The sequence below is a fragment of the Leopardus geoffroyi genome, chromosome D4, assembly GCF_018350155.1.
Source record: "Leopardus geoffroyi isolate Oge1 chromosome D4, O.geoffroyi_Oge1_pat1.0, whole genome shotgun sequence".
Taxonomy (NCBI): Eukaryota; Metazoa; Chordata; class Mammalia; order Carnivora; family Felidae; genus Leopardus; species Leopardus geoffroyi.
Window position 1 is genome coordinate 32,363,185 of NC_059342.1, and position 27,826 is coordinate 32,391,010.

At 39.1% G+C, this 27,826-nt stretch overlaps 1 protein-coding gene across 2 annotated transcripts in view; it reads right to left on the reverse strand.

Annotated features, from left to right (window-relative positions):
• The window catches only part of GLDC (glycine decarboxylase), a 100,553-nt gene that overhangs the window by 47,325 nt on the left and 25,402 nt on the right, over positions 1–27,826 (reverse strand). For both annotated transcript variants that reach the window (XM_045467470.1, XM_045467471.1), the window contains exons 4-11: positions 20,917–21,081; positions 15,583–15,660; positions 13,754–13,901; positions 13,234–13,430; positions 11,313–11,409; positions 2,217–2,322; positions 890–1,029; positions 204–284 (exon numbers count right to left, since the gene is read on the reverse strand). In XM_045467470.1, the coding sequence (XP_045323426.1) occupies positions 204–284; positions 890–1,029; positions 2,217–2,322; positions 11,313–11,409; positions 13,234–13,430; positions 13,754–13,901; positions 15,583–15,660; positions 20,917–21,081 (1,012 nt within the window). The remainder of the gene's footprint in view (positions 1–203; positions 285–889; positions 1,030–2,216; positions 2,323–11,312; positions 11,410–13,233; positions 13,431–13,753; positions 13,902–15,582; positions 15,661–20,916; positions 21,082–27,826) is intronic.

The window sequence follows — 27,826 nt, forward strand, 5'->3', positions numbered from 1 at the left end:
CATTAACCATCCTTCAAATTAGCTTGACTTCCAGTTCCTAGCTAGGGCCCACAGCAGTGACCACTAGCTATAGGGGATGGTCAGTGGCATAATTTTTAACAGCAGTCCACCCAGTTTCACACTTGGAATCACAAGAGGCACAGCTATCTTGGACAACACCTCAAATACTCATTGAGAGAAATGTATCTTCTTATTTTACTTACAGCAGATGACTCACAGCCAAAGATCCACAATAAGTCATCCAGATCTTTTTCACTCACTGTTTCATCAAGAGAAATACCAAGCTGCAGAAATGAAAATTAAAGGGAAAATATCAGCCCTAAACTCCAAGACCAGTGGAGAAACCCCAAGAGAGGTCAAAAGAAAGAAGGTGCTAGATAAAACTCTCAGTTGTTTCAAACTATCAGGGTGCCATTATACCCAAGTTGGCCCATAAGTGAAGTTGACTAGACGAGTTTAGTTTAGTTTAGTTTAGTTTAGTTTAGGTTTTATGAACCATTTCTGGACCCCAGCAGTCTCATGCCTGCAGGTCACCCCTACTGATGCTAGATAGACTTATCCTTTTCTTCCTTTAACTTACTTCATTATGGTGCTTATCACACCATACTGGGTATGATACCATACTTCAACAGTCATACTGGGAAGAGTATTATGAGCAAAATATGTGCCTAGGAGTATCATACATGAAAACATAAAGTCTTAAGGAAAGCTAAGAATGAATTATCCTTTGAAGGTCACAATGTTCAAAGTTGGAAAACAAAATTGTTTGTAAGACGTAGATTGTGTCTAAAATTTAAATATTGGGTTTTTAAATAAAGAAGAAAATTTTTAGTGAGTAAAGTTATGAAATCTTAGAGAATATATAAAGAAATGGAAAAGTTTTACTTACCATGCCATCCTCAAAGAGCCGAAAATTGATTTGCCGCTGAGTGGCCCTGTCCAAAACCTCCTTCACTGAGCAGCCACACTGAATCTTCAAAGTGTCAAAGAACAATTCATGCTGGAGTTGATGTCCAGCTCGCTTGAGACCTAGATAAGATAGGAGAGCCACCAATCCCCAACAAAGAAATCTGCTCCTCTGCTCTTGGCATTCCACAGAGAAATAAAGAGGTAAATTCTAACCATTGTCTATTTCCGGTCTTAGCCAGTGTTTTGGTAACTGCTTTTTTTTTGTAAAGAAATTAAATGCTTATTACTATAGTAGAGACTATTATGAAATAAATATATATAAAAAGAAAAATCACCATAATCACCATCTAGGAATAACCGTGGGTTACATTTTGGTGTGTATTCCTCTAGAACTGTAATGTATGTGTGTATGTGTGCATGTGTGATATATCATACATCTCTTTACACTTAAAAAAAAATTAATATATCATGAATATTTTTATTTTCTACAGATCAATAACTATATCATTATTTTTAATGGTAGTGTAATATTCAAATGTATGCATGTGCCAGAGTTAATCAATTATTTTTGGACATTTAGGCTGTTTTCAAGATTGTGGTATTATAAATAATGTTTCAATGGACATCTGATTATTTCCTTTAGATACATTTCTAAGAGTAGAATTTTTGGACCCAAATGTAGGCATATTTTAAAAGGCCTCATAAAAGTTATACCAACATCAGCATTCTTCTTAATCTTTGCCAAAGTAATGGGAGAAACACTATTGTTTCAATTTACATTTCCTTAATAGTGAGGCTGAAATGTCGTATGTTTATTGGCCATTGATTTGTACATGTATTTCTTCTAAAATTTGGGGCATCTGTGTGGCTCAGATGGCTCAGGTCATGATCTCACAGTTAACAAATTCGAGCCCTGTGTCAGGCTCTGTGCTGACAGCTCGAAGCCTGGAGCCTGCTTTGGACTCTGTCTCCCTCTCTCTCTCTCTCTGCCCCTCCTCTGATCACACACTGTGTATCTCTCTCTCAAAAAATAAAAATATTAAAATAAATAAATAAATAAAATAATTTATGCTTCATGATCTTTGGTCATTTTTCTCTGAGTGATCATCCCTCTCGTTTATGGGGTTGAGAGATAAGAAAAATCCATATTAAAATTTTTAACAGTATATCATAGATGTTGAAGTAATTTCTTATTCGACTTTTAATTTTGAATACAGTATTGGACATACAGTGAGTTTTCTATTTTACTTACTCAGGTTTATCAGTCTTGTTATGTTCGAAAGTTTTTAAACAGATAAATGACTCACCTTCAGACAGAATCAAAGTGGCATTATGTACCCTCCTAGCAATATGCTTCAGCCCATGAGAACCATGGTAGATTGCAAACATGGCAGCCATATTCGCCAAGAGAGCCTAAAACAACAAACAGCATTTAAGGAACCATGTTCAGTAACATGATGGAAGACAATTAGTGGGAAGGAGTATTCTCTTGACTTGAAATGCCAAAATTAAAAACAGGGACAAAACAAAATGATCTGCATTAACTATGAGAGGGGGAGACCATTCTCAACCTACCTGACTATCTGAGGGGCAAACACAACATCCAATATACCCAGATCAAATTTGACGACTATAAAGGAGAAGGATCATTGATGCAATATAAACATGTCACTCATAAGGGGAAGATCAGGCTGTCATTAAATATTGATGGGCAATATTTAATGTTGCAAGATGTGGAGCATTAAAGTCATCAGGGAAAAAAAGTGATATCCAAGGATTTTATACTCAATCAGTTATTCAAGGATAAAACCAACAAGGAATTTTCAAATATATAAGAACTCAGGGGGGCCCCTGGGGAGTATCCAACTTCAACCCAGGTCATGATCCCGTGCTTTGTGGGTTCAAGCCCCATGTTGGGCTCTGTGCTCACAGCTTGGAGCCTGGAGCCTGCTTCAGATTCTGTGTCTCCCTCTCTCTCTGCTTCTCCCCTGCTTGCACTCTGCCTGTGTCCCCAAAATAAATAAACATTAAATAAAAAAAAAAACTCAGGGAACATATCTTCTGAGAACTTAAAGCACTAGACACTGAATTTCAGCAAACCAAGAGATGAATAAGGATTATGTGGCAAGGTTCTACCAAATATGAAAATGAAGGATGCAGTGGAATAAAACCAAAATAAATTTGCAGGACATGTATTAGGAAGAGAAAATCAGAATCTACTGGCTATTTCCTCTCCGCTCATAGCAAGGTCACTTTCTAAAGTAAAGATATCTCCCCTTGACCATTGGCCTGAAGTTTCACAAAAATATTTACAGGGAAGTATATGTTTTTGTGTGACAGAAAATAGAAAAGAATGGCATTGAAACTTCTCAGAAATAAGGGACACAGACAACTCCAATGACGCTTCAGTGAGGAAGTCCTGCATGGGGAGCAAGGAAAGGCCCCACTGTGATGGCATGTAGGTCAGGAAGGAGGATAAAAAGAGAATGGTTAGGATGAGAGACCAAAATAAGTGACAACGAGGGGGAAAATGATGGAGGCCCACCTCCTGCTTCTCTTCCTCTTGGTCTTATCCTTATTGGCTTTATCATCCTAGATCCTGCCAATAAACAATCTTCTAACCATGCAATATCATCCTTGCCTCCCAGGTAATTGGTCCAAAACCAAGTCTCAGACTCCTTCCCTACCCAGTCCACTCCATTCTCCCACAGCCCCTCCTATTTTACTGGTCTAGCACCTAGACGCTGATATTTCCAGTCCCACTAGTGACTTTTCTACTAATGTACAAGGTTAGCAGTTCAAGGTCAACTTCACAGTCAATCATCCTAGAGTGGGAAGAACACCTGAAAAACACAGTGCTTTAAAGTTGGAACGTGTTCATTATTGGATCTAGTGTCAGGTGCATATTTTCTTTGCTAGGCTACTAGAAGGAATCCAGGGGACCACTGGAAAACAAGAAACAGTTCACAAAAAATACTAAAAACTGAAACCAACAGTCAATAAAGAAAATGGAAAGGAAAAGAAAACATCTGAAAACAGAGAAATGGACTTCATTGGGCCAAAATTCCCCAAGAGAGTTTAGACTATCGTGTGGGACTCTATACAACAACTAGTTGTTGGGGCACCAGGGTAGCTCAGTCGGTTTAGTGTCCGACTTTGGCTCAGGTCATGATCTCATGATCTCACAGTGAGTTCGAGCCCCACTTTGGGCTCTGTGCTGACAACTCAGAGCGTGGAGCCTGCTTCAGATTCTGTGTCTCCCTGTTTCTGTCCATCCTCTGCTTGCACTCTGTCTCTGTCTCTCTCTCTCAAAAATAAACATTAAAAAAATTAAAATAAAAAAAAGAAAGAGAAATGTAGAAGCACTACAATACATTCCAGCTATGAAGAGGGCAAGTCAAACAATCCATGACACTGTGTATCTAAATGCTTATGACTACTACAGGAGAATTAAAACTCAGGCCTCATAATCACAAAATCCTCTGGAAGCCTCTCATTGTAACAGCTTTGTAGATGGTGGTTCATGTCCCTTTTTAATCCAGAGGTGATTCTTGAGTAGCCAACAAATTGATGACTAGTAAAATCATTTTTAGGGGCTCCTGGGTGGCTCAGCTAGTTGGGTCACTGACTCTTGATTTTAGCTCAGATCATGTCTCATGTTTTATGAGCTAGAGCCCCACATCAGGGTCTGCACTGACAGTACAAAGCCTGCTTGAGATTCGTCCTCTCTCTCTGCTCTTCCCCCACTTGCACTCTAGTGGTCTCTCTAAAAATAAACTTAAGGGGCGCCTGGGTGGCGCAGTCGGTTAAGCATCCGACTTCAGCCAGGTCATCATCTCGCGGTCCGTGGGTTCGAGCCCCGCGTCAGGCTCTGGGCTGATGGCTCGGAGCCTGTTTCCGATTCTGTGTCTCCCTCTCTCTCTGCCCCTCCCCCATTCATGCTGTGTCTCTCTCTGTCCCAAAAATAAATAAAACGTTGAAAAAATAAAAAAATAAAAATAAACTTAAAATTTTTAAATCATTTTTAGAAATCTTAGAAAGGCCTTAGAACTCCAAAGGAAGTTCAGATAAATAAAGACCGAGAAAATTTGAATTTTCTGGATAATCTGGATAAAGTTAATTAGTATACTTAAAGAAAGTAATTTTTTTAAAAAAAGGAGTAAACAAAAGCTTGTGATTAAAATTTGCTCAAGACTTTGGGAGGGAGGGGCCAAGATGGCGGGGCAGCGGGCTTCTCTCATCTCTGAAATGCAGCTAACCCTTTTGCACACCTAGAAAATTGATCTGAGGAATAAAACAACAATCTGCATAACTTAAGCTACAGGTAAGTGGCAGGGAGAGATGAACTGGGGGAGAGAGAAGCCATGGAGGGTAGGGAGCTGTTTATGAGAAGAGAGAAGAGACAAAGGGGGGAGAGTACAGGAAAAGCACTCCCCCCAGAAGTAACTGGAGAGAAAAGAGAGAGTGGAAGAACCCTCAAGTGACTGAACAAGAAGAGGAGAAAGGACAGGGTTGATACCATAAGGACTCTATAAACAGAGGAGAGCAGACTGGGAAATTCCTCAGCTCAATACCTGGTGGTGCTCAGCAGGAGGGGCGAATCCCCAGGAGAAGGCAGTGAGGTCCAAAGAGACAAAAGGCCACACAGGGAGAAGCGGTTCCCCTGCTAGGAGAGCATTTGGTAGAGGCCTTATGGTCTCCCCACAGGCAAAGATCCCAATGGACCCCGAAGAATAGTCACGTTTGCTGGCATTGGAGGAAAGATGCCAGGGGGTGGTGAAATCTGGTGCTGGCTAGATGTTCCGATTTACCATAATCCTTGAACCTTTACTGCCATGAAATTGCACGGACTTTTTCTGGGGCAAGACAGCACCCAGCCAGAATTTTTCAACCTCTGCAATACTGCAATTGTACAAACATTCCCAGGAGCAAACTGGCACCCAGGCATTGCTTGTTGAGACCCTCCCCCAAAGGGTTGGAGCGGGCTCAAGCCGCAGGGCCCTCAGAAATGAGGGGTATGGAAAGACAGTCCCAGCTGAGAAAAAATTTGGGAGGGAGGTGCCACCTGGCAGGCTGATGGCTTGGACATCAATATGTATTACAAACCTGTAATCATTAAGACCATATGGTACTGGCACTTGAACAGACACACAGAACAATGGAACAGAATAGAGAACTCAGAAATGGCCCCACACATGCATAGCCACCTAATCTTTGACAAAGCAGGAAAGAAAATCCAATGGAATAATGACAGTCTCTTCAGCAAATGGTTTGGGGAAAACTTGACAGCAACATGCAGAAGAATGAACCTGGACCACAATCTTACACCATACACAAAAATAAACTCAAAATGTGGCACCTGAGTGGCTTAGTCAGTTAAACATCCGTCATGGTCTCAGGTCATTATCTCACAATTCATAGGTTGGAACCCTGCATCGGGCTCTGTGCTAACAACTAAGAGCCTGGAGCCTGCTTCAGATTCTGTGTTGCCCTCTCTCTCTGCCCCTCCCCCACTCAAGCTGTCTCTTTCTCACTGTCTCTCTCTCTCTCTCCAAGAAAATAAATATTAAAAAATTTTTGTTAAATAAATAAATAAAATAAACTCAAAATGGATGAAAGACCTAAATGTAAGACAGGAAGCCATAAAAATCCTAGAGGAGAAAACGGGCAAAACCTCTTTGACCTTGGCCGCAGCAACTTCTTACTTGATATGTCTCCAGAGGCAAGGGAAATAAAAGCAAAAATGAACCATTGAGACATCATCAAGATAAAAACCTTTTGCAAGGCGAAGGAAACAATCCTCAAAACTAAAAGGCAAATGACAGAATGGAAGAATATATTTGCAAATGACATATCAGATAAAGGGTTAGTATCCAAAATCCATAAAGAACTTATCAAACTCAACACCCAAAAAACAAATAACCCAGTGAAGAAATGGGCAAAAGACATGAATAGACACTTATCCAAAGAAGACATCCAGATGGCAAACAGACACATGAAAAAATATTCAATATCACTCAGCATCAGGGAAATACAAATCAAAACCTCAGTGAGATACCACCTTATACCAGTCAGAGTGGCTAAAATGAACAACTCAGGCAACAACAGATGTTGGTGAGGGTGCAGAGAAAGAAGAACCCTTTTGCACTGCTGATGGAAATGTAAACTGGTGCAGCCACTCTGGAAAACAGATGGAAGTTCCTCAAAAAATTAAAAATAGAACTATCTTATGACCCAGAAATTACACTACTAGGCATTCATCCAAAGGATACAGGTGTGCTGTTATGAAGGGGCACATGCACACCAATGTTTATAACAGTACTATCGACAAAAGCCAAAGTGTGGAAAGAGCCCAAATGTCCATCAAAGATGTGGTGTGTGTGTGTGTGTGTGTGTGTGTGTGTGTGTGTGTGTGTGTATTATTACCTGGCAATCAGAAAGAATGAAATCTTGCCATTTGGAACTACATGGAACTAGAGTGTATTATGCTAAGTGAAATTAGTCAGAGAAAGACAAATATCATATGCTTTCACTCATGTGTAATTTAAGATACAAAACAGTTGAACATAAGAGAAGGGAAGCAAAACTAGTAAAATAAACAGCGGGACAAAACGTAAGAGACTCTTAAATATAGAAAACAGAGGGCTGCTGGAGGGGTTATAGGTGGGGGAATTGGCTAAATGAGCAAGGGGCATAAAGATGACACTTGTTGGGATGAGCACTGGGTATTATACATAGGGGATTAATCACTGGAAACTTTTCCTGAAATCATTATTGCACTATATGCTAACCTACTTGGATGCAAATTTAATAAATAAATAAATAAATAAATAAATAAATAAATAAATAATAGAGATGCTCAAAATCATTAGTTATAAGGGAAATTCATATGAAATCCACATGAGATATCACCTCACAGTCACTAAGATGGCTATAACCAGAAAGGCAGTAACAAGCATTGGTGAAAACATGAAGAATTTAGAACCCATATACTCTAGTGAAAGTGATGTAAAATGATGCAGCCACTTTGGAAAAGTTCAGTGTAGATTTATAATATGGTCCAGTAATTCTACTCCTCAGTATGTGCCTAAGAGAACTGAAAACATGACCCCACAAAATCTTGTACATCAATGTGCATAACCACTTTAGTCAAAATAGAATAAAGTGAAAACAACCCAAATATCCATCAGTTGATGAATGGATAAACAAAATGTGGTATGTCCATACAATGAGATATTATTCAGCCATAAAAAAATGAAGTACTGATTCATACTAGAATATATATGAAACTTGAAATCATTATGCTAAGTGAAAGAAGCTAGGCACAAATGGCCACTTACTGTATAATCCCACTTATATGAAATGTCCAGAATGCAAAGACAAAAAGTAGATTAGTGGTTCTCAAGGGCTGCAGGGAAGATAAAAGGATGGGGAACAATCACTTCATGGGAATATGTTTCATTTTGGGATGATGAAATGTTTAGAAATGAATGCCAGTGATGGTTGCACAACTTTATAAAAATACTAAAAATCATTGAACTGTATATTTTATTTTTTGAAAAAAATTTAATGTTTATTTATTTCAAGAGAGAGAAAGACAGAGCATAAGCAAGGGAGGGGCACAGAGAAAGGGAGACAGAATCTGAAGGAGGCTCCAGGCTCTGAGCTGTCAGACCAGAGCCTGACACGGGGCTCAAACCCATGGACTGTGTGATTATGACTCGAGCTGAAGTCAGACGCTTAACCCATTGAGTCACCCAGGTGCCCCAGAACTGTATACTTTAAAAGAGCAAATTTTGGGGCACCTGGGTGGCTCAGTCGATTGAGTATCTGACTTCGGCTCAGGTCATGATCTCACGGTCTGTACTGGCAGCTCAGAGCCTGGAGCCTGCTTCTGATTCTATGTAGCCCTTTCACTCTGTTCCTCCCCGCTTGCACTCTGTCTCTCTCTCAGAAATAAATAAACATTAAAAAAAATTTTTTTAAGGGCAAATGTTATGGAAAGGTATACCTCAGTGAAAGAGCTGATGAAATGTAAATTATATCTGAACACACCTGACTTTAGATAAAAGTTAATGAAAAAATGGCTTGTGGTGGTAAAACCTAAGACGTAAGAAAACACAAAGAACATGATGCAAATTCAGAGATCTGTGAAATATCACAAGTATACAGAAGAATTTTTAAAAACAATTTAGTAACACACTTTCAGAGATTAAAGGAAAAAAAAAAATCTCTGTACCACCAACAAGCAAGGACAAGTACAGTGTGGAGCCTGTCATACTCAAGAGGAAAAGGGGCAGCCTGAGAACACAATGCAGTTGCTTTAAGAAGCAGAGGCTGGGGCACCTAGATGACTCAGTCAGTTAAGTGTCCGTCTCGTGATTTCAGCTCAGGTCATGACGTGATCTCACAGTTTGTGGAATCAAGTCCCGCATGGGGTTCCATACTGTCAGTTTGGAACTTGCTTGGGATTCTCTCTCTCCCTTTTTTCTGCCCCTCCCCTGCTCTCTCTCTCTCTCAAAATAAATAAGTAAACATTAAAAAAAAAATCAGAAGGCTGGAGAAAATCAGAAGACAGAGAGCTCAAGGAGCATTTCCAAAGATACATCATCTCCTAACAAAAAAGAATAATTGCATCTTTATAGAGAATGACACTGGAGTTATGGGCAACTGCTTCATACAACCAATTATGAAAAGAAACTCATGAAATGGAATAGACAATGCATAGCTGGAAGTTCTCCAGAATGAGAAAATTAAAATCAGAGAAGACAGAGTTGGGCTATCTCCAGGGCAAATATGACTTTAATAATTGCTGAAAAAGATAGAGACCTTTGTTCAGCCCAAGTTCACCTGTAAAATTAATTCCAAACATTGAAGCAGAAAACCCCTTGGGGTGCCTGGGTGGCTCAGTCGGTTGAGTATCCGACTTTGGCTCAGGTCATGATCTCACAGTATGTGGGTTCAAGCCCCTCATAAGGCTCTGTGATGACAACTTGTTCAGAGCATACAGCCTGCTTCAGATTTTGTGTCTCCTTCTCTCTGTCTCCCCCTCCCCTGCTCATGCTCTGTCTCTCTCTGTCCCTCAAAAATAAATAAATGTAAAAAAAATTTTTTTTTCTAAAGAAAACCCCTTAATTCACTTATAATCAGACCGGCATTTTTTTGGAAGAACATGTGCAGAAAGGGCAAGACAGGAGCAGTCAGCTGCAGAGGACAGAGAAATATTTAAGCAGATAATTCAACAAATGAAGGGTAAGCTACAGAAAGTAACAGCATCGTATAAAGTTCAACTTGCTATCAACAGAGGAAAAGTTTGTGACAGCTAGCTCCATCCTAAGATAATAGAAGAGCTCTTACCTGAAAAGAAATAGCCACCTTTTTTTTTTTTAAATGTATTTATTTAGAGAGACAGAGAGAGAAAGAGACAGAGAGCAAGCAAGGGAGGGGAAGGAGGTGCATGGAGAATCCTAAGCTGGCTCTATATTGTCAATGCAGAGCCTGATGCAGAGCTCAAATTCATGAACAGTGAGATCATGACCTAAGTTGAAATCAAGAGTCAGATGCTTAACCAACTGAACCACCCAGGTGCCCTGAAGCAGCCACCTTCTTGAGGCAACAAATACAGGAAAACCTACTGAGGAAAGTATTCCAAAGACCAATAGCTATAGAACCAACTTTAATAATACCTTATCATCTACTGACCCTGGAAAGGGTTTCCAAAACCTGGTGGTGGTGCTTTGAGCCAATGCCCTGAGAGAAAAAAACTACTGTACTGCCCAATGAGGTATGGGTGAGATCTCTTTCTCTGACCCTGAATGGAGAAGATGGACCTAGAATGGATTGGATGCTCAGGAACCATCTTCTACCTAAGCCTAGAAATTGGCTGGGTCTCAAACACTGCTCCCTCTGACCTGAGTCCTGGGCAACTTCCAGGCTCATCAGGAACTTGCGAAGCTCCTCCTCTTTTATTTCATCCATTTCAAGAATGATTTTCATGAGCCCACAGTAAGAATACCCCAAAACCACCACCAACTGGTCAGTCTGTACCATCCCCTCAAGCACAGTCACCTCAAACACTCTCACTTTGCTTCCTCACCACATTCCTGGAGGGCTTCCATTTTAGCCCTAAGAGAAGGTGCCCAATAGCCACCCATAATGGACCTGCCTATGGCCAAGATTACTAGAGACGCTGAAGTATAAAGTATGTACGTGGACAGAGCTCCAGGTAAATACATCGTATTTTGGTTCTGACAAGATCACAAGGCTTCTCTACCAATAAGATCTCTCCATTTCTGGTGTGCACACTGGTCAGCAGGTGGTGAAGGAAAATTAAGTGAATGAATGAGCAGCTCACGTCTACAGATTATAAGGCATTCAGTGGGAAGGACAGTCATGTGATCTACCTGAGCTGTACAAATGTTGCTAGTAGCTTTGTCTCTCCGGATGTGTTGTTCCCTGGTTTGAAGAGCAAGACGATACACTTCTTTCCCAGTGGCATCTCTGGGCAGAGAATAAAACATCTAGTTAGCAAAGATAATCACTACACCAAGGGTAGTCACAAATAGACCTGCTTCTTTCCTTCCCAGCTTGAAGGGAACCCAGCGAATTTATTCGGCTGCAAGGCCATAAGGAAATAATTACCAAGCCATCCACTTCTAAATAGGACTACTAATTTTTAGTATGTACTTTGAGGGAGGGACCAAGGTATACACAATAAAGCTAGGAACCTTGAATGGAAACTTCCCAGGAATTACCCAGGCTAATATAATGATGGTGAATGTGGACTGAATTAAAAATTAAATTTAATGAAAAAAAATTAAATTTAATGAGAATTAAAGTTGACTATGAGCTTCTTGGCACACACAGGAAAAGGGGAAATATCTCACAAAGGAATTAATTTCTTCACTGGAAATCTAAAGTAACTATACAGGTATTAAGAAAAAGAATGTGCTGAATCACTAAATTGTACACCTGAAATTAATATTACACTGTATGTTAACTATATGGAATTTAAATAAAAACTTAAAAAAAAAAAGAATGTTAATAATCTTACCACCTATCTCTAAGAAAAATTTTCCTTCTTTCTGAATGCAGTTAATAATTTGGATAACATGGAGCTCCTGGGTGGCTTAGTCGGTTAAGGGACCTACTCATTATTTCGGCTTGGGTTGTGACCTCTTAGTCGGGAGATGAAGCCCCACAAGTAGGATTCCATGCTGAGTGAAGAGTCTGCTTGGGATTGTCTGTCCCTCCCCTGCTCGCTCGCGCTCTCTCTCTCTCTCTCAAAATAAATACACATTAAAAGAAAAGCATTTGGATAAACACAAAGATTCAGCAGTCTTATCCTGTATTTCATCAAGCTCTGGGGTCCATTTTTCAGAAAGGTAAGTTCAATATAAAAATCAGCAGACAATAATTAATATATTAAACTTTTATTAATTAGAATAGTCTCTACCTCATCTCATCTGGTCAAGACACATCATTGAAAGAAACTAATGTAAGAATATTTGAAGACATTTATTTTTACACTGAAAAGCAAGGTGCCTCTTGCTATTATGTGATAATCAATGAGTATTTCAAAAATTCACATCATTCACTAATATAGACTATTCACTTAGGTTAGTAAGTCCAACCTGTATGAAAGGTCTAGTCTAAAAGATCATGCTAAATTTCCCCAATAATGATCATGTCATTCATCTAAATTCTTAATCTGAGGAGCTTTATCAATGAATAGCACTTGGGAAGATACATTTGGAAATTACTAGCAGGGTGCCTGGGTGGCTCACTCAGTTGAGCGTCCAACTTCAGCTCAGGTCATGCATGATCTCACAGTTTGTGGGTTCAAGCCCCCAAGTCAGGCTCTGTGCTGACAGCTTGGAGCCTGAAGCCTGCTTCAGGATTCTGTGTCCCCCCTCTCTCTCTGTCCCCCCCACCCCACCCCTGCTGGTGCTCTCTCTCTCTCTCTCAAAAATGAACAAATAAACATTTTTAAAAAATTACTAGAATAAACAAGTGGCAGGCCTCTAGGATCACATTATGTTCATGATAATCTCTCACTATACTTGTATTTTACATAACTGTGTAGCATGATAATGCTTTTGAGAATGAAACTGGTCAGATAAAAAACACACCTAGAATATCAAGTCTTTTCAATGCTTTCAACAACCTAATTTAATTCACTTATATGCCTTCAATACAAATATGTTATAAATTATTATATACATGGCCCAGGTAAATTTAGAGAGAAATCAACAACTTTTGTGATAAGAAGGAACAAAGAAACTAATAGTAACAATAAAAGGGTAGAAACATGAGCTGCTTTACCTTGTTACCCCCACCATTCTCCCAGGCATCATCCTCACCAAACTTTCTCTGACAGCGAAAAAGGCTGCATGTGGTCCGCCATAGCCCAGTGGCACTCCAAATCTCTGTGAGCTACCTAGGGCAATGTCTACACCAAATTCTCCAGGTGGCCTCAAGATACACAGAGCTAAAAGGTCAGTAGCACAGCAGGCCAGGCTCTAAAGAGGAAACAAGAGAAAATGGACATGGTTGTTCCCTTCCCCTGAAAGAAGTGGGAGAGTAGCAAATTATCCCCAATATAAGCAGACAGACAGAGGGTTGTTTCATGCCATTTACTCATTGATTCACTAAAAAATATTTACGGAGTTTTTACTATGTACCAGGAATTAGTTGGTGAACAAAACAAATTTGAAGGCAGGCAGGAAGGAGACAGTTTTACCATTCCAGGTGATACAAATATGGAAATTAAGACACATCCAAAAATCATAATACAAAGTTGGGACAGACCTACGTGGACCCCCGCAAGGAGACAGCTGCCTACCCCTGTCTGATGGGCCCTCTCCACGAGCTCTGTGAAATCTTCCACCTTCCCCTCAGTGTCTGGGTACTGGAACAGCACTCCACTAACATCTTTTCCACTGAAGTCCATTTCATGGGGTAATTTCAGCTCGATGAGAACTCCATTGTATCTGGAAAGAGAGAAGACAAAGAACAATCATGCTTTTGGTTTTCAAAAGGAAATGAAACTCCGTAAAATTTGTTTTCAGTGATAGAGAATTCATATTCTGTGTCCTTCCTCGTCGCCACCCACCCCCCAACTTCATCCAATACACACACACCCCCATCTCACACCTAACTGGTAACAATGCTTCACACCATCTCACATGCTGCCAACAGTCTGACTTCTGTTTCTCTCTTGTACCTTCCCTTACCATTCCCATTACCCCTTTCCTGCCAGAACCTTCTGAGAGGATCAGGAACATGGCTTCCTAGGACTAAAGAATCAATTCCTGCAATTACAGAGCTGTCTCACCAGGTCACCACCTTCACCCAGGATCAGTTTTAGATGAATGGAAAGCCATCAATTAAACAAAGAGAAAGACCTTCCTTAACCATCCAGTTCCAATCATATGTGAGAAGACACCTTCTAAAGGAATGGTGGTATGGGGTTGGGGGAGATTGCCCAGCTCTTACAAGAAGAAAACAGGCGGCTCAGTGGTTTAAGTGTTCAGCTTCGGCTCAGGTCATGATCTCACAGTTTGTGAGTTCAATCTCCACATCAGGCTCTTGCTGACAGCTCAGATTCTAAAGCCTGCTTTGGATTCTGTGTCTCCCTCTCTGTCTGCCCCACCCCACTCACACTGTCTCTCTCTCTCTCAAAAATAAACAAGCATTTAAAAAACACAAAAGGGGCACCTGGGTGGCTCAGTCGGTTAAGCGTCCGACTTCGGCTCAGATCATGACCTCACGGTTTATGAGTTTGAGCCCCACATTGGGGTCTGTGCTGACAGCTCAGAGCCTGGAGCCTGCTTCAGATTCTGTGTCTCCCTCTCTCTCTGCCCCTCCCATGTTAATGCTCTGTCTCTCTCTCTCAATAATAAATGTTAAAAAAAATTTTTTTTTAGACACAAAAAAACAAGAAGAAAGCAAATAAACACACTGGCAAGTGATAGTTGTGCTGTTTATCTGATTGCAGCACTAAACAAATACAGTACACTTGCTTTAATCTATATCATACCACATCTAGGTTTAAGTGGATTCTGTATAAACTATGTTTGCAAGAATACACACAAAACTCTAATTGTGGGAGAGTTTCATTTTCTCCCTCTGCTTTGCAAACTCTGAAACATTGCTGAAATTATTTTAATATTTTAATTTTATTTTTACAAAAAGGAAACAAATAGCATGGTTACTCAATATAGAGCAGAGGTGGGGCACCTGGGTGGCTCAGTTGGTAAGCGTCCAACTTCAGCTCAGGTCATGATCTCACAGTTCATGAGTTCGAGCCCTTCTCAGGCTTTGTGCTGACAGCTCAGAGCCTGGAGCCTTCTTTGGATTCTGTGTCTCCCTCTATCTCTCTGCCCCTCCCTTACTTGTACTCTGCCTCTCTCTCAAAAATAAATAAAACATTAAAAATTTTTAAAAATAAATAAATAAAGCAGAGCCAACTAAAGTCACTCATGTGTTCTCTCAGTTCTGACACATTTTTCTTACCAGCAAGATCTCAGGAAGAAAGTGGGAAAGAAAGTAAAATTCAACAACCGCAATTTAAACCAGGTTCACTTCCAATCAGTTTGGAAGTAAGAAAAGAAACAACAGAGATGAGCATGATGCTATCCCTGAGTTCAAAAAGTGAGTGAAATTAATTACTTAGCTCGAGTCTGGACCACAGCTATTGTCTGTGGGTGGCAACGGGGGTCAACCAAAAATTTCTTCCTCTTATTGTGTCTGTTGGAAAGAAAAATCACATTAAAAAATGCACATTAAAGAAATCAAAGTATCTTCTAAGAATGCAAAGCAAAGTTGGTACTTAGGGAATCTCTGAGCATGGTATAAAATATGAGGCATTAATTACAGTGGTTAGAATTCTACTGAAATCCAATTTGTGTTGTTAAAAAAAAAAAAAAAAAAGTTACCAAATGGGAGTCACTTGTGCTAGGCCCATGTCACCAAACTGAGGCTTAATACATACCTGATTACAACCTTCCCTAGTAATATAATTTTAACTAGTCAGTCTAGAATTTCCTGGTAAGCACCAAAGAGGTAATTCACCTAATAAAACACTTTTTGTCTCCCAAAGGAAAGTGACCTTGCTCTAAATAATCCCTTTTTTGTTTCTTTAGGACTTCCTTCACCTACCTTTAAAAACCTTTCCCTTTCAAACTGGACAGAAACATGTAAAAGAATGAAACTGGACCACTTTCTTATACCATACATAAAAATCTATTCGAAATGGAGGAAAGGCCTAAATGTGAGACAGGAAACCATCAAAATCCTAGACGAGAGTACAGGCAGTAACCTCTTTGACATCAGCCATAGCAACTTCTTACTAGATGGATTTCCTGAGGTAAGGAAAACAAAAGCAAAAATGAACTATTGGGACCTCATCAAGATAGAAAGCTCTACACAGCAAAGGACAAAATCAACAAAACTAAAAGGCAACCGATGGAATGGGAGAAGATATTTGCAAATGACACATCTGATAAAGCGTTAGTATTCAAAATCTATAAAGAACTTACCAAACTCAACACCCACAAGACAAATAATCCTGTGAAGAAATGGGCAGAAGACATGAACACTTTTCCAAAGAAGACATCCAGATGGCTAACAGACACATGAAAAGATGCTCAACATCACTCATCGTCAGACAAATACAAAATAAAACCACAATGAGATACCACCTCCCACCTATCAGAATGGCTAGAATTAACAACACAGGAAAGAACAGGTGTTGGTGTGGACACAGAGAAAGGGGGACCCTCTTACACCATTGGTGGGAATGCAAATTGATGCAGCCACTCCGGAAAACAGTATGAGTTTCCTCAAAATGTTAAAAATAGAACTACCCTATGATCCAGCAACTGCACTACTAGATATTTACCCAAAGGATACAAAAATACAGATTCAAGAGGATACACGCACCCCAATGTTTATAGCAGCATTATCAACAATAGCCAAATTGTGGAAAAGAGACCAAATGTCCATTGACTGATGAATGGATAGTGATACACACATGCACACACGGGCAGGCACGCACACACACACACACATATGAGCATGCACAATGGAATATGACTTGGACATCAAAAAGAATGAAATGTTGTCATTTACAACAATGTGGATAGAGCTAGAGAGTATTATGCTAAGTGAAATAAGTCACTAGGAGAAAGATAAATACCATATAATATTACTCATGTGGAATTTAAGAAACAAAACAGATGAACATAGAGGGGGGAAAAGGAGGAAAATCAGGAAACAGACTCCTAACTATAGAAAACAAACTGAGGGCTGCTGGAAGGGAGGTGGGCAGGGGGATGGGTTAAATAGGTGATTGATACTTAAGAGGGCACTTGTTGTGATGGGCCCTGGGTGTTGTATAACTGTTGAATCACTAAATCCTACACCTTAAACAAATATTACACTGTACATAAACTAACTGGAATTTAAATAAAAACCTGAAAAAAGAAAATTAAATCATTGAGGTGGGGGGTGGGGGAGAAACATTTCCCTTTCTGTAGCGCTTTGGTGCTCCGTTCTACTTTATTTATCTTTATTGAATAAACATCTTTAAATTTACTCAGTTGAATTGGGTTTTTTTTAACACCAATCTGATCCATTTCGCAAAATCAATCTTAAGTTGGTTTAAATTTTGAAAAATATGCTAGGAGTTAAGAGAAATAAAAACAGGGTAGCAATTGGGTACAAGTTGAAATAAAAAACTGTTTTCTTTTTTCTTTTTTTTCTTAAAATTTTTTTTTTAAATTTTCACTTATGTTTGAGAGAGAGACGCACACAAAGCATGAGAAGGGAGGAGTAAAGAGAGGGAGACACAGAATCTGAAGCAAGCTCCAGGCTCTATGATATGGGGCTCGAACCCATGAGGCATTAAATCATGACCTGAGCCAAAGTTGGGACGCTTAACCGACTCAGCCACCCAGGTGCCCCAAAACTAACTCTTGAAATAAAAACATCTGAGAATTTTACTGCCAAAGAAGCATTTAGAGATTATCTAAACCAAATGTCCTCATTTAGCAGAGATGAAAAGGACTGAGTTAAGTTGTGACATGTACAGCACCACACAGCTCCTAAAGGACCCAAATCCTGGGAGTTTTCTAACAATTCATGATTTCAGGAAATCAGACTGATAGGGATTGTTAAAAAGAAAACCATAGGCCCAAAATGGTATTTCTCGGGCCAAGCCCAGTCACCAAACCAAGGCTTAATTACTAACCTAATTGCAGTTTCAACCTCCTCCAGAAATTTAGTCTTAACCTGTGAATCAGGAATTTTCAGATAAGTGCAAAGGTGATCTGTCACAGGGGTGTTCTCCATCCATCAGAGGCTAGATGAGGTCATCTGGATAATAAGACCCCCTTACCTCCTCCCTAAAGGGAAGGTGATCTTGCCTGGATTCTTTACTTTTACTTATCATTTTCTTGCCCTACCCTGCTTTCCATAAAAAACAAAAACCTTCTTGTACAACTCCTCAGGGAGACTTTCTACCCTTTAGATGGAACATTGCCCCATTTATGAATTGTTTAATAAAGGCAATTAGATCTTCAAATATGCCCAGTTGAATTTGGTTTTTAAAACAGGATACATAACAGTTCATGTATCGTGAGCACATCTGGGTGAAAAAGGTGGGAAGCGCATATATATTGTGCTTTTCATTTAACTTCCCAGAAAGGTACACAATGACCAGTTAACAACAGTTTTCTCAATGGAACAGGACTGCGAAACAGAAGGTTTCACTTCATTATATTTTCTACTGTTTGCATATTATTTCCACTCTTAACAGGTATTTTTATAATAAGCATAAGTTAATAGAAGAATAAGTAGAGTTGGGGAAATACAAAAGTGATTAATTACCCAAAGCACAATGCTCTTCACAGTGTGAATCTAAGTAAATCAAGAGAAGAGCCATCTGAGCCTAAATGACCTAAGATGAAAACAAAAAAAAACTGCTATTTTAAAGAACATTTTCCTGAAGACAAAAAGCACAAGGCTGCTTTTCAAGGGTATAATTAAATGCAGGCCCGAAGGTATGAGACTGAAGAGAGAGGAAGCAAATCAAGCATTTACAGAGTAGTAGGTCATTAACTCAAATCAGTTCAGGACAGAACCCCTGAACCATCAACCAGAAAGACCTCAGCTTCTCCAAGTGTGAAATGGAAGCCCTTACTTAGAAAGAGAGTCAGGGAGGAAAATGAAAAGGCAGCACAAAGGTGGATGAGGAAGACAAAAATATGAAAAGCTGAGAATAGAGAGGTATTCCTTTTTGGCTGTCCTCCCAGGGTAAGGAGGAAGAGCCTGAGCCCACCCCTAGGGCTGCTTGGGAAGCAGAACAGCCTGCGGCGGGATATTTAGACATTTCCATACCTGGTAAGCGAGTTTGGAGTTCACTACTGCAATGTTATGATGTATAAGAAATACATATTTGGTCATTCAGAATTGAGTTGAATTCTTGGACACCTGCCTCTGTCCAAGAATCATTTGTTGGTGTGGGGGAAACTTCCATGCACACAGAACAAATTTAACCATCCCTTAAGTCTGTGGAAGCCAAGAAAGAGACTTACATGAGCATTCAGGGCCAGAGGCACAAAACCTCACAGACACACCAGTGAATGTGGGCAGATTTCCCCACCAGATGACATCTACATGAGAATTCTACCAGTAAGGTAAGCTCAAATGTACTCACAAGGCAAGAAGCAAAGGAAGGTGGAAACTGGAGAGCAATTGTTAAGTATATACCATGACCCGGCAATTCTACTTCTAGAAATGTGTCCTCAGGAAATAATCGGAATCTTTGACAAAATTGATTCTAAAGATGTAAAAAATAACAAGAACATTAGTAACTGTAAAAGATAGGATTAATGTACGTGTGAAACAATAGAGGTGAGGTTACATAAATGATAGTATTTCCATGCAAGTGAGTACTATCATGTAGTCAATAAAAGCCATATCCTAAAAAGCTGACTAAAGAAATGGGGGGAATGTTCACCATATATTGTTAAATAGAAAAAGAAAGCAGGCTATAAAAATTATATACAACCTAAAACAATATGCTTCATGAAAGAAGGTAATATTTATGTATTACAATACAGACTGCCAGTTCCTTTGTAATATCCATTCTCTCCTGAACCAATAATAGTAACAGAATCCCAATATGTAAAGGGGCAGCAATGTGCCCATCTAGTGAAAACCACATTTCTCCAGGCCACTTGTAGATAGATGTGCTCAATGAAGAGTAAAGTTGCTGAGTTGGGGCTTCCAAAAGTTGGGGCTTCTTTAAAGTGCAGCGTTGGTGGTATAGTGGTGAGCAGAGCTGCCTTCCAAGACTCTTTAAAGAGGGCTTATTTAGCTAGCAGTACCCTTTACACTGCCCCTTTTCTTCTTTCTGGGTACAGAGGTCATGGTGAAAGCCCCAGCAGTCATTTTGTGACCATGAGGACCAAGACCTCACGCTGAAGATGGTACAGAGCAAGGAGCTTGATACTATCTCAGAATTGCTGTAACATCCCTGAACTTAACACTATGTAAGAGGACAAATGTTTTTCTTCTGTAATGTAAAACAGTGAACAATAGTGGCTTTAAAAAGTAGCTTTTTTAGGGGCACCTGGGTGGCTCAGTTGATTAAGCATCCAACTCTTGGTTTCGGCTCAAGTCATGATCGCACAAGTCATGAGTTTGAGCCCCACATTAGGCTCTGAACTGAGAACACGGAGCCTTCTTGGGATTCTCTCTCCCACTCTCTGCCCTTTTCCTGCTCATGCTCTTTCTCAAAATACAAACTTTAATAAGGTAACAAGTGGCTTAAAAAGCTTTAAAAAGCCAGTTTTATTTCAGATTTTGTTATGTCAGGTGACTAGTATAATGCTATGTGTGCCTGTGTGAGAGGGATGAGTCACTGGACACTGACAGGGCCAGCTTCACCAGCACAGCAGGTGAGACTGGAGGATGTCCCTTGCCCTGTGGGCCTCTCACCTGTGGCACAGCTGCATCGCCTCAGCAGCTGCTGTAGCCTCATCCAGCAGGGATGCGTTGGCCATGTCCATGCCTGTGATGTCGCACACCATGGTCTGGTAGTTTAGTAAACTCTCCAGTCTCCCCTGAGACACCTCTGGCTGGTATGGAGTATATTGGCTGATCCTGTGAGAGACATAAGAGGCCATGTCCAAACTCTGACTCCACTATTGGGAAAAGCTCACAGAATGTCTTCATTTTGGAATTTAGTAACTGAAAATTAATTTTGCCCCTCTTGAGAATTGTGTATCAGTAAGCTTCCCTTTGACCTTTGTTGGGTTTTTTTTCTTTTTCTTTTTTCAATTTTTTTTATTTTTTAAAATTTACATCCAAATTAGCATATAGTGAAACGATTTCAGGAGTAGATTCCTTAATGCCCCTTACCCATTTAGCCCATCCCGCCTCCCACAACGCCTGCAGTCACCTTCAGTTTGCTCTCCATATTTATGAGTCTCTTCTGTTTTGTCCCACTCCCTGTTTGTATATTACTTTTGTTTCCCTTCCCTTATGTTCCTCTGTTTTGTCTCTTAAAGTCGTCATGAGTGAAGTCATGATTTTTGTCTTTCTCTGACTAATTTCACTTAGCATAATACCCTCCAGTTCCATCCACGTAGTTGCAAATGACAAGACTTCATTCTTTTTGATTGCTGAGTAATACTCCATTGTATACCACAAGATGTATACCACATCTTCTTTATCCATTCATCCATCGATGGACATTTGGGCTCTTTCCATACTTTGGCTATTGTTGATAGTGCTGCTATAAACATGGGGGTGCATGTGTCCCTTGGAAACAGCACACTTGTATCCCATGGATAAATGCCTAGTAGTGCAAGTGCTGGGTCGTAGGGTAGTTCTATTTTTAGTTTTTTGAGGAACCTCCCTACGGTTTTCCAGAGTGGCTGCACCAGCTTTCATTCCCATTCCCTTTGACCTTTGTAAGGAAGCTCAGAGATAAGTCATACTAACAATATTATCTTTTGCTTGGGTACATTCAGTATTTACATTTCTATCTCTTTAAGTTATTTTTTAATCTTACATTTCTTTTTTTATTAATCTTACCTTTCTATTTTAATAACCTTTTCATATCTATGTCCAGTAAAACCTTGAATTGAAAGTAACTTGAGCAAACATTTCTAATAAACTTTAACTTGACAAATGAGCTATGTCATGATCACAACTGAGACAATGGTTCTTGAAATTCACTGATATGCAAGTGCTTTGGATTACAACCATGTTTCTGGAACCAAGGTTTTACTGTATTTTATTATAAGCTGGCTCTTAAAATCCACTTGAAGCTACCTATAGTAACATAGAAGTTTTACTCCCTGTTATCTTTCTTCTAACTAAAAGACTACCTCAATCACAGTTCACAATAGGAAAGCATCCAAGAATCTACTATTTAATACTCAAAACTTTTTGTTTAGGGGCACTCGCGTGGCTCAGTTGGTTAAGCACCTGGCTCTTGATTTTGGCTTAGTTCTTGATCTCACAGTTTGTGAGTTTTAGCCCAGTGTCAGGCGGGCTTCTCATGGTGATTTTCTCTCCTCACTGTCTGCCTTTACCCCCCACCTTAAGTGCACGTGCACACACATGCATGGACTTTCTAAAATAAATGCTAAAAAAAAAAAAAAAAAATTCAAGGATATAAATAAATGGTTAGAAAGCAGCATAGATGTGAGTTCCACCCTTATATCCTCCAGTTATTAGCCAAAAATGGTTTATTAGGTATTTGAGTTAACCCACTTAGTGCCTTCATCCTTTTTTTTTTTTTCATTCCTTCATTCACTCATTCATCCATGTTATTACATGCCTACTAAGTGTCAAGAACCATATAATAAGTTCTGGTAATGATACATCATAAGCAAATAGATCCCTGATATCAAGGAGAACATATTGTAATGGGGAAAAAGTGATAATAAATGAAATTATTTCACCATGATAATATTGTAAAGAAACTAAAATAAGCTGATAAGATAGAGGGTAACTGAGAACGTGTGGTAGAGCTATCTTTTCACCAAGAATCTGTTCACTCTGACAACCACCAAAGTGAGATAGATTGGTGCCCACGCTCCCACATATGGTTGACATAACTCTATTTTTGTTCTTCCCAGCCAGGAAAGCATTAGGAAAAAAATTTAGGCTTTTTGTTTTGTTTTCACTTTTTCAAGCCTTATGCCTTTCTCTCCTCCTCTGGTAATCATGTACAGGATATTTCCATCCTTTTTCTTTTTTCTTTTTTGAAGGCTTTGAAAACAATACTTCTTATGTTGAGCGGAAGTGGGTGGGGGAACTTGCTTTACCAAGCAGTACAATGTCAAGACTTTGAAATAATTTTCCCAAAACTTTTATTGGTATAGCTGTGTATGTGTGTGTGTGTGTGTGTGTGTGTGTGTGTGTACACACACATGTGTGCGTGCGTGTGCGCACAGCAGAGTACATTTTTGTTTCAGTTAACTCCTTGAACAGCCTGCCTTAGCAGCTTGGTTTGCCAAATTCTAACTGGGTAGTGAACTGGAATGAATGAGGCACACAATACATGTTGTAGACAAGTAGAAAAGGAATTTGAGTAGAAATGGGGTCACACAAAAGGCATAGACAAGGAGCAATTGTGACCTCACATCAGATAAGACTTTCACACACAGCATTGCCTGCCACCACAAAGACACGCTTAGTATGCCTGGCTAACATGAAACTTTATTCAGAGTCATTATTTTACATATAGACAGACACACAAACTTGCATACACGCACACACAAGCGTACACACAGATTAGCTAGTCCATCTAATGAATGGGAGAGACTCGGTATATCCAATGACATATAATATACAATAGGAATACAGAGAGCAATGCTCCAAAGAACTCATCAGAGCACTGAAAGTTGAAAAACGAGGAACAAAATGAAGTGTCCACTGAAAAAGAATGATTGGACACTATACACACATAATACTATGCATTTACTAAAAATGATGGATAAAAGAATATTTCCTGACATGGAGATATTCCCAATATATTAATTTTAAAAGTACGATGTAAAATTCCTTGATCCCATTTTTATAAATTCATAAAAACAAGTAAACCAAAGTGTAAACTATAGTTTTCTCTGGGTGGTTTTTACTTCCTTTTTATTTTGTATTCTGAATATTAAAGACCTCTGCTACCATTTATTAATCACTTTATATATCAAGAATTTACAACCTTACACCTTTTCATTGTACAAAGTGAAAAACTCAGTCAACTGTCAAAAAAATAAAATCACTCATTATCCCAAAACTCCATTGTTATAATAGTTAACATTTACATACATTTCTTTTCTGTGTTTTTTCTTTTTCTCTTTTGTGACAGGCACACTCAACTATTATGCTGTCCATTTTTCTGTTGTGTTGTCTGTCTCTTGTTGATTTGTGACTTTTCTTTATAATTCTTTTTTCTCCAGCTTTATTGAGGTAATCAAAACTGTATATATTTAAAGTATGCAATGTAATCATTTGATATATATGTATCCATTGTGAGATTACCAGTCGGTTAATTTACTCTCTTTTCTACATCATATATATGAGAGTAAATTAACTCATATATATACATATATGAGATATATATATATATATATATATGTTTATTTTCAGGGGCACCTGGGTGGCTCAGTTGGTTAAGTGACCAACTTTGGCTCAGGTCATGATCTCACAGTTTGTGAGTTTGAGCCCTGCATCATCACACTCTGTGCTGACAGCCCAGACCCTAGAGCCTGCCTTGGACTCTGTGTCTCCCTCTCTCTCTCTCTCTGCTCCTCCACTCACGCTGCCTCTCTCTCTCTCTCTCTCTCTCTCTCTCTCTCTCTCAGAAATGAATAAACATTTAAAAAAATAATAGCAAATTTTTATTTTCAAAGAGAGAGAGTACAAGCGACCAGGGAGGGGCAGAGTCCCAAGCAGACTCTACACTGTCAGGGCAGAGCCTGACATGGGGCTCAACCCCACAAAACCGTGAGATCATGACCTGAGCTAAAATAAAGAGTTGGATGCTTAACCTATTGAGCCACGCCAAGTGCCCCCATATTTATAGTAAGACTATGCCTTATGTACATTTTTCTTTTTATTTTTTTAATTTTACTTTTTTGTTTTTATTATGTACTACATTGATACACTGCATAACCTTCTAGAAAGGGCAGATGAGCATAACTGAATTATTCTTCATCAGTCAGGAAAAGGCTTCTTCAATCAATATTCTCCAAACACTTTGACACATAGTAACGATTAACTCCAGAGATGTGCCTATCTCTTTGCATCAGACTCCACTGATACGGATAATAGGCAACCCTTTTTTCCTTGCCCTCATTACAGAACCTTTGGTTGTACGCAGTGGCTCATGCCAGGGATGACCAAGCACACTACCATGATGCCGATCCCAGGCAGAATCTCGAACCACCTCGTGCCGCGGCTGCCAGGACCAAGCCCTTCCTTCCTGACCCCTAAAGGTGACCCTATCTCGGACCCTTCCCGGTAGGCTCCTGTAAATTTTTCTATACTGATTTTCTATACTGATTTTTTCTATACTGATTTTCATTAACATTATTCCATGGACAATTTCTAATAACTTCATTATTCTACAACATAATTTTAATTGTTATGTGGTATTAAATCATTTTATTTACCATAAATTCCCTTCAAATTAAATATTGCTTTGTGTTTTAAATATTAGAAATAGCATTAACAGTGAACAGCCTTCTCTTTGTCTTATTTCCTTTGGATAATTTCTTAAAAGTGGAATTTTGAATTGTATATGAAAATTAGTTTTAAGGTTCTCAGTATATATTGCCACGTCCCTCTCCAGAAAGAACATATCTGTATGTACTCTTAAGTAGTATAATGATTCACAGATTTCTCTGCATTATCATGACACTAAATATTAATATGCCCTGGGTTTCAACCTTAATTCTTTAACTTACTACCTGTGAACTGGGACAAGTAACTAAATCTCTCTGCCAATTTCTCTTGGTGATAACATCACCTATATCATGTTTTCTTTGCACTCAAAGGAGATTAATATATATAAAGTATTTGGAAACGGTAAAATCCTACCTAAATGTTAGTTGTTTTGAAAAGTTGTGTTTTTCCCCTATTTTGATCTTCAAGAGGATTTACATATAGTTCTACTCAGATATTATTAGATATTTCTACTTGGAAAGTTTTTTTTTCCCCCTGGAAATTTATCACATCTTGTGTCAGCCTCACATTGCCTATTCTTCCTCCAACTAGATCCCCCAAACAAACTAGTTTATCTTCCGGAATATTCTTATTCCTTCAAAGGTACTCTGCCAATTCTCAAGGTAGAAAATACAGTTTTTTTGAGCTCAAATAATGATTAATTCCCATAGTCTTCCTTCCAATGCCTTATATCCACCGCTTGTTCTTTATCGCCTTACTGTCCTGATGCTGTCCTTAGAACAGGAAACTATTGAATATCTGTGGTGCAGATGTGTGCTGTATTTGACTTCCTTGCTTAAATGGGGATATCTCCCCATTACCTGCAGGAAAAAACCCCATACCTCCCAAGCACAGTCCTTCATACCAGAGACTGTGCTGTTCCTTTCATAAGAGACTTTGAGATTTAATATTCTCTTCCCTTGCTCATCTTTTCTCACTGTGCTCATCACTTCATAAGCCCAAACTTGGGCTGATGCTAATTAGCACTGCTAAAGGTAGAGAGATATAATTTTTTCTTGCAAAAAAATAACATATGATCCCACTTCTTTTACTTGTGAACTTCCTTTATAGTCTACACATTTTCTACAGTACTGAAATAACTGGCATTAAAGGTCTTAACAAGCACTTATTTTAAAAATTCAGTTCAGTGAGTCTGAGGCCCAAGGATACTAGAAAACCCTCATTTCAGGGGAAAAATGTTAACACGGGGCCTGCTGTAATACATGCTTCAATTAGACAAAATACAGTGATTAAGAAAGTGTGTCTGTAATCTACATTTTTCTTTATTTCTTTTCTTTTTTAAAGGTTTTATTTTTAAGTAATCTTTACACCCAATGTGGGGCTTAAACTCACAACTCCAAGATCAAGAGTTGCGTGCTCCACCAACTGAGCCAACCAGGTGCTTCTACATTTTCTATATTTCAACTGACTATTTAACTGAATTCACTTCTGTTTCTTGTTGTATTTTAATTTTTTTTTTTTAAAGCATCTGCACATCCAAGAAGGCATTTTGTCTGGCTCAAACAGGATGTTTGATATATTCAACTTGGCATTAACATTTATTCAAAATAATCAGTATTTTCATGATTTGGGGCTGTGACTTCCTCGTAGAATTGAGAAAGAAGATGATGGTGGGTTTTGAGGTAGGACAAACATTCATTAGATTCTGTCATTTTAATCCCAGTGCCAAAGTTACACAAAACAGAAATAGGTACAAAAAATATATAAGTTTTTTTTATATTAGTTACTGATGTTATCAGCAGTAAAAGATTTGTAGCAGTGGACCCCAGAAAATAAAATTCTGGACCTGATGTAAATTTTCTTGTAAGAGCCCCAATGTTTGTATTCTTTTGAAGCTATGTTGTCCATTTATTTTCACCTCACGTTACCGGAATTTGTTGGCTCCGTCTCTATGGAAACCATTCAGAAGGATGATAATGTGAAATCTCATGTGCACAGCCCTCTCTATCAGTGCTGGTGAGGTACAATATTACCCTGTGATTCAAATCCGCTTTCAGTAAATGGAAAAGAATAATATGTAAAATGTGCCCAAAAACCAGGACTGAAAAGCACAAACAACATTGGCTCCCTCTCAAAATCCTGGCTGCTCCTAAAGTAAATTAACACATCCACTCACAGCCAGGAGGCAATATGGTGAATATTCTCT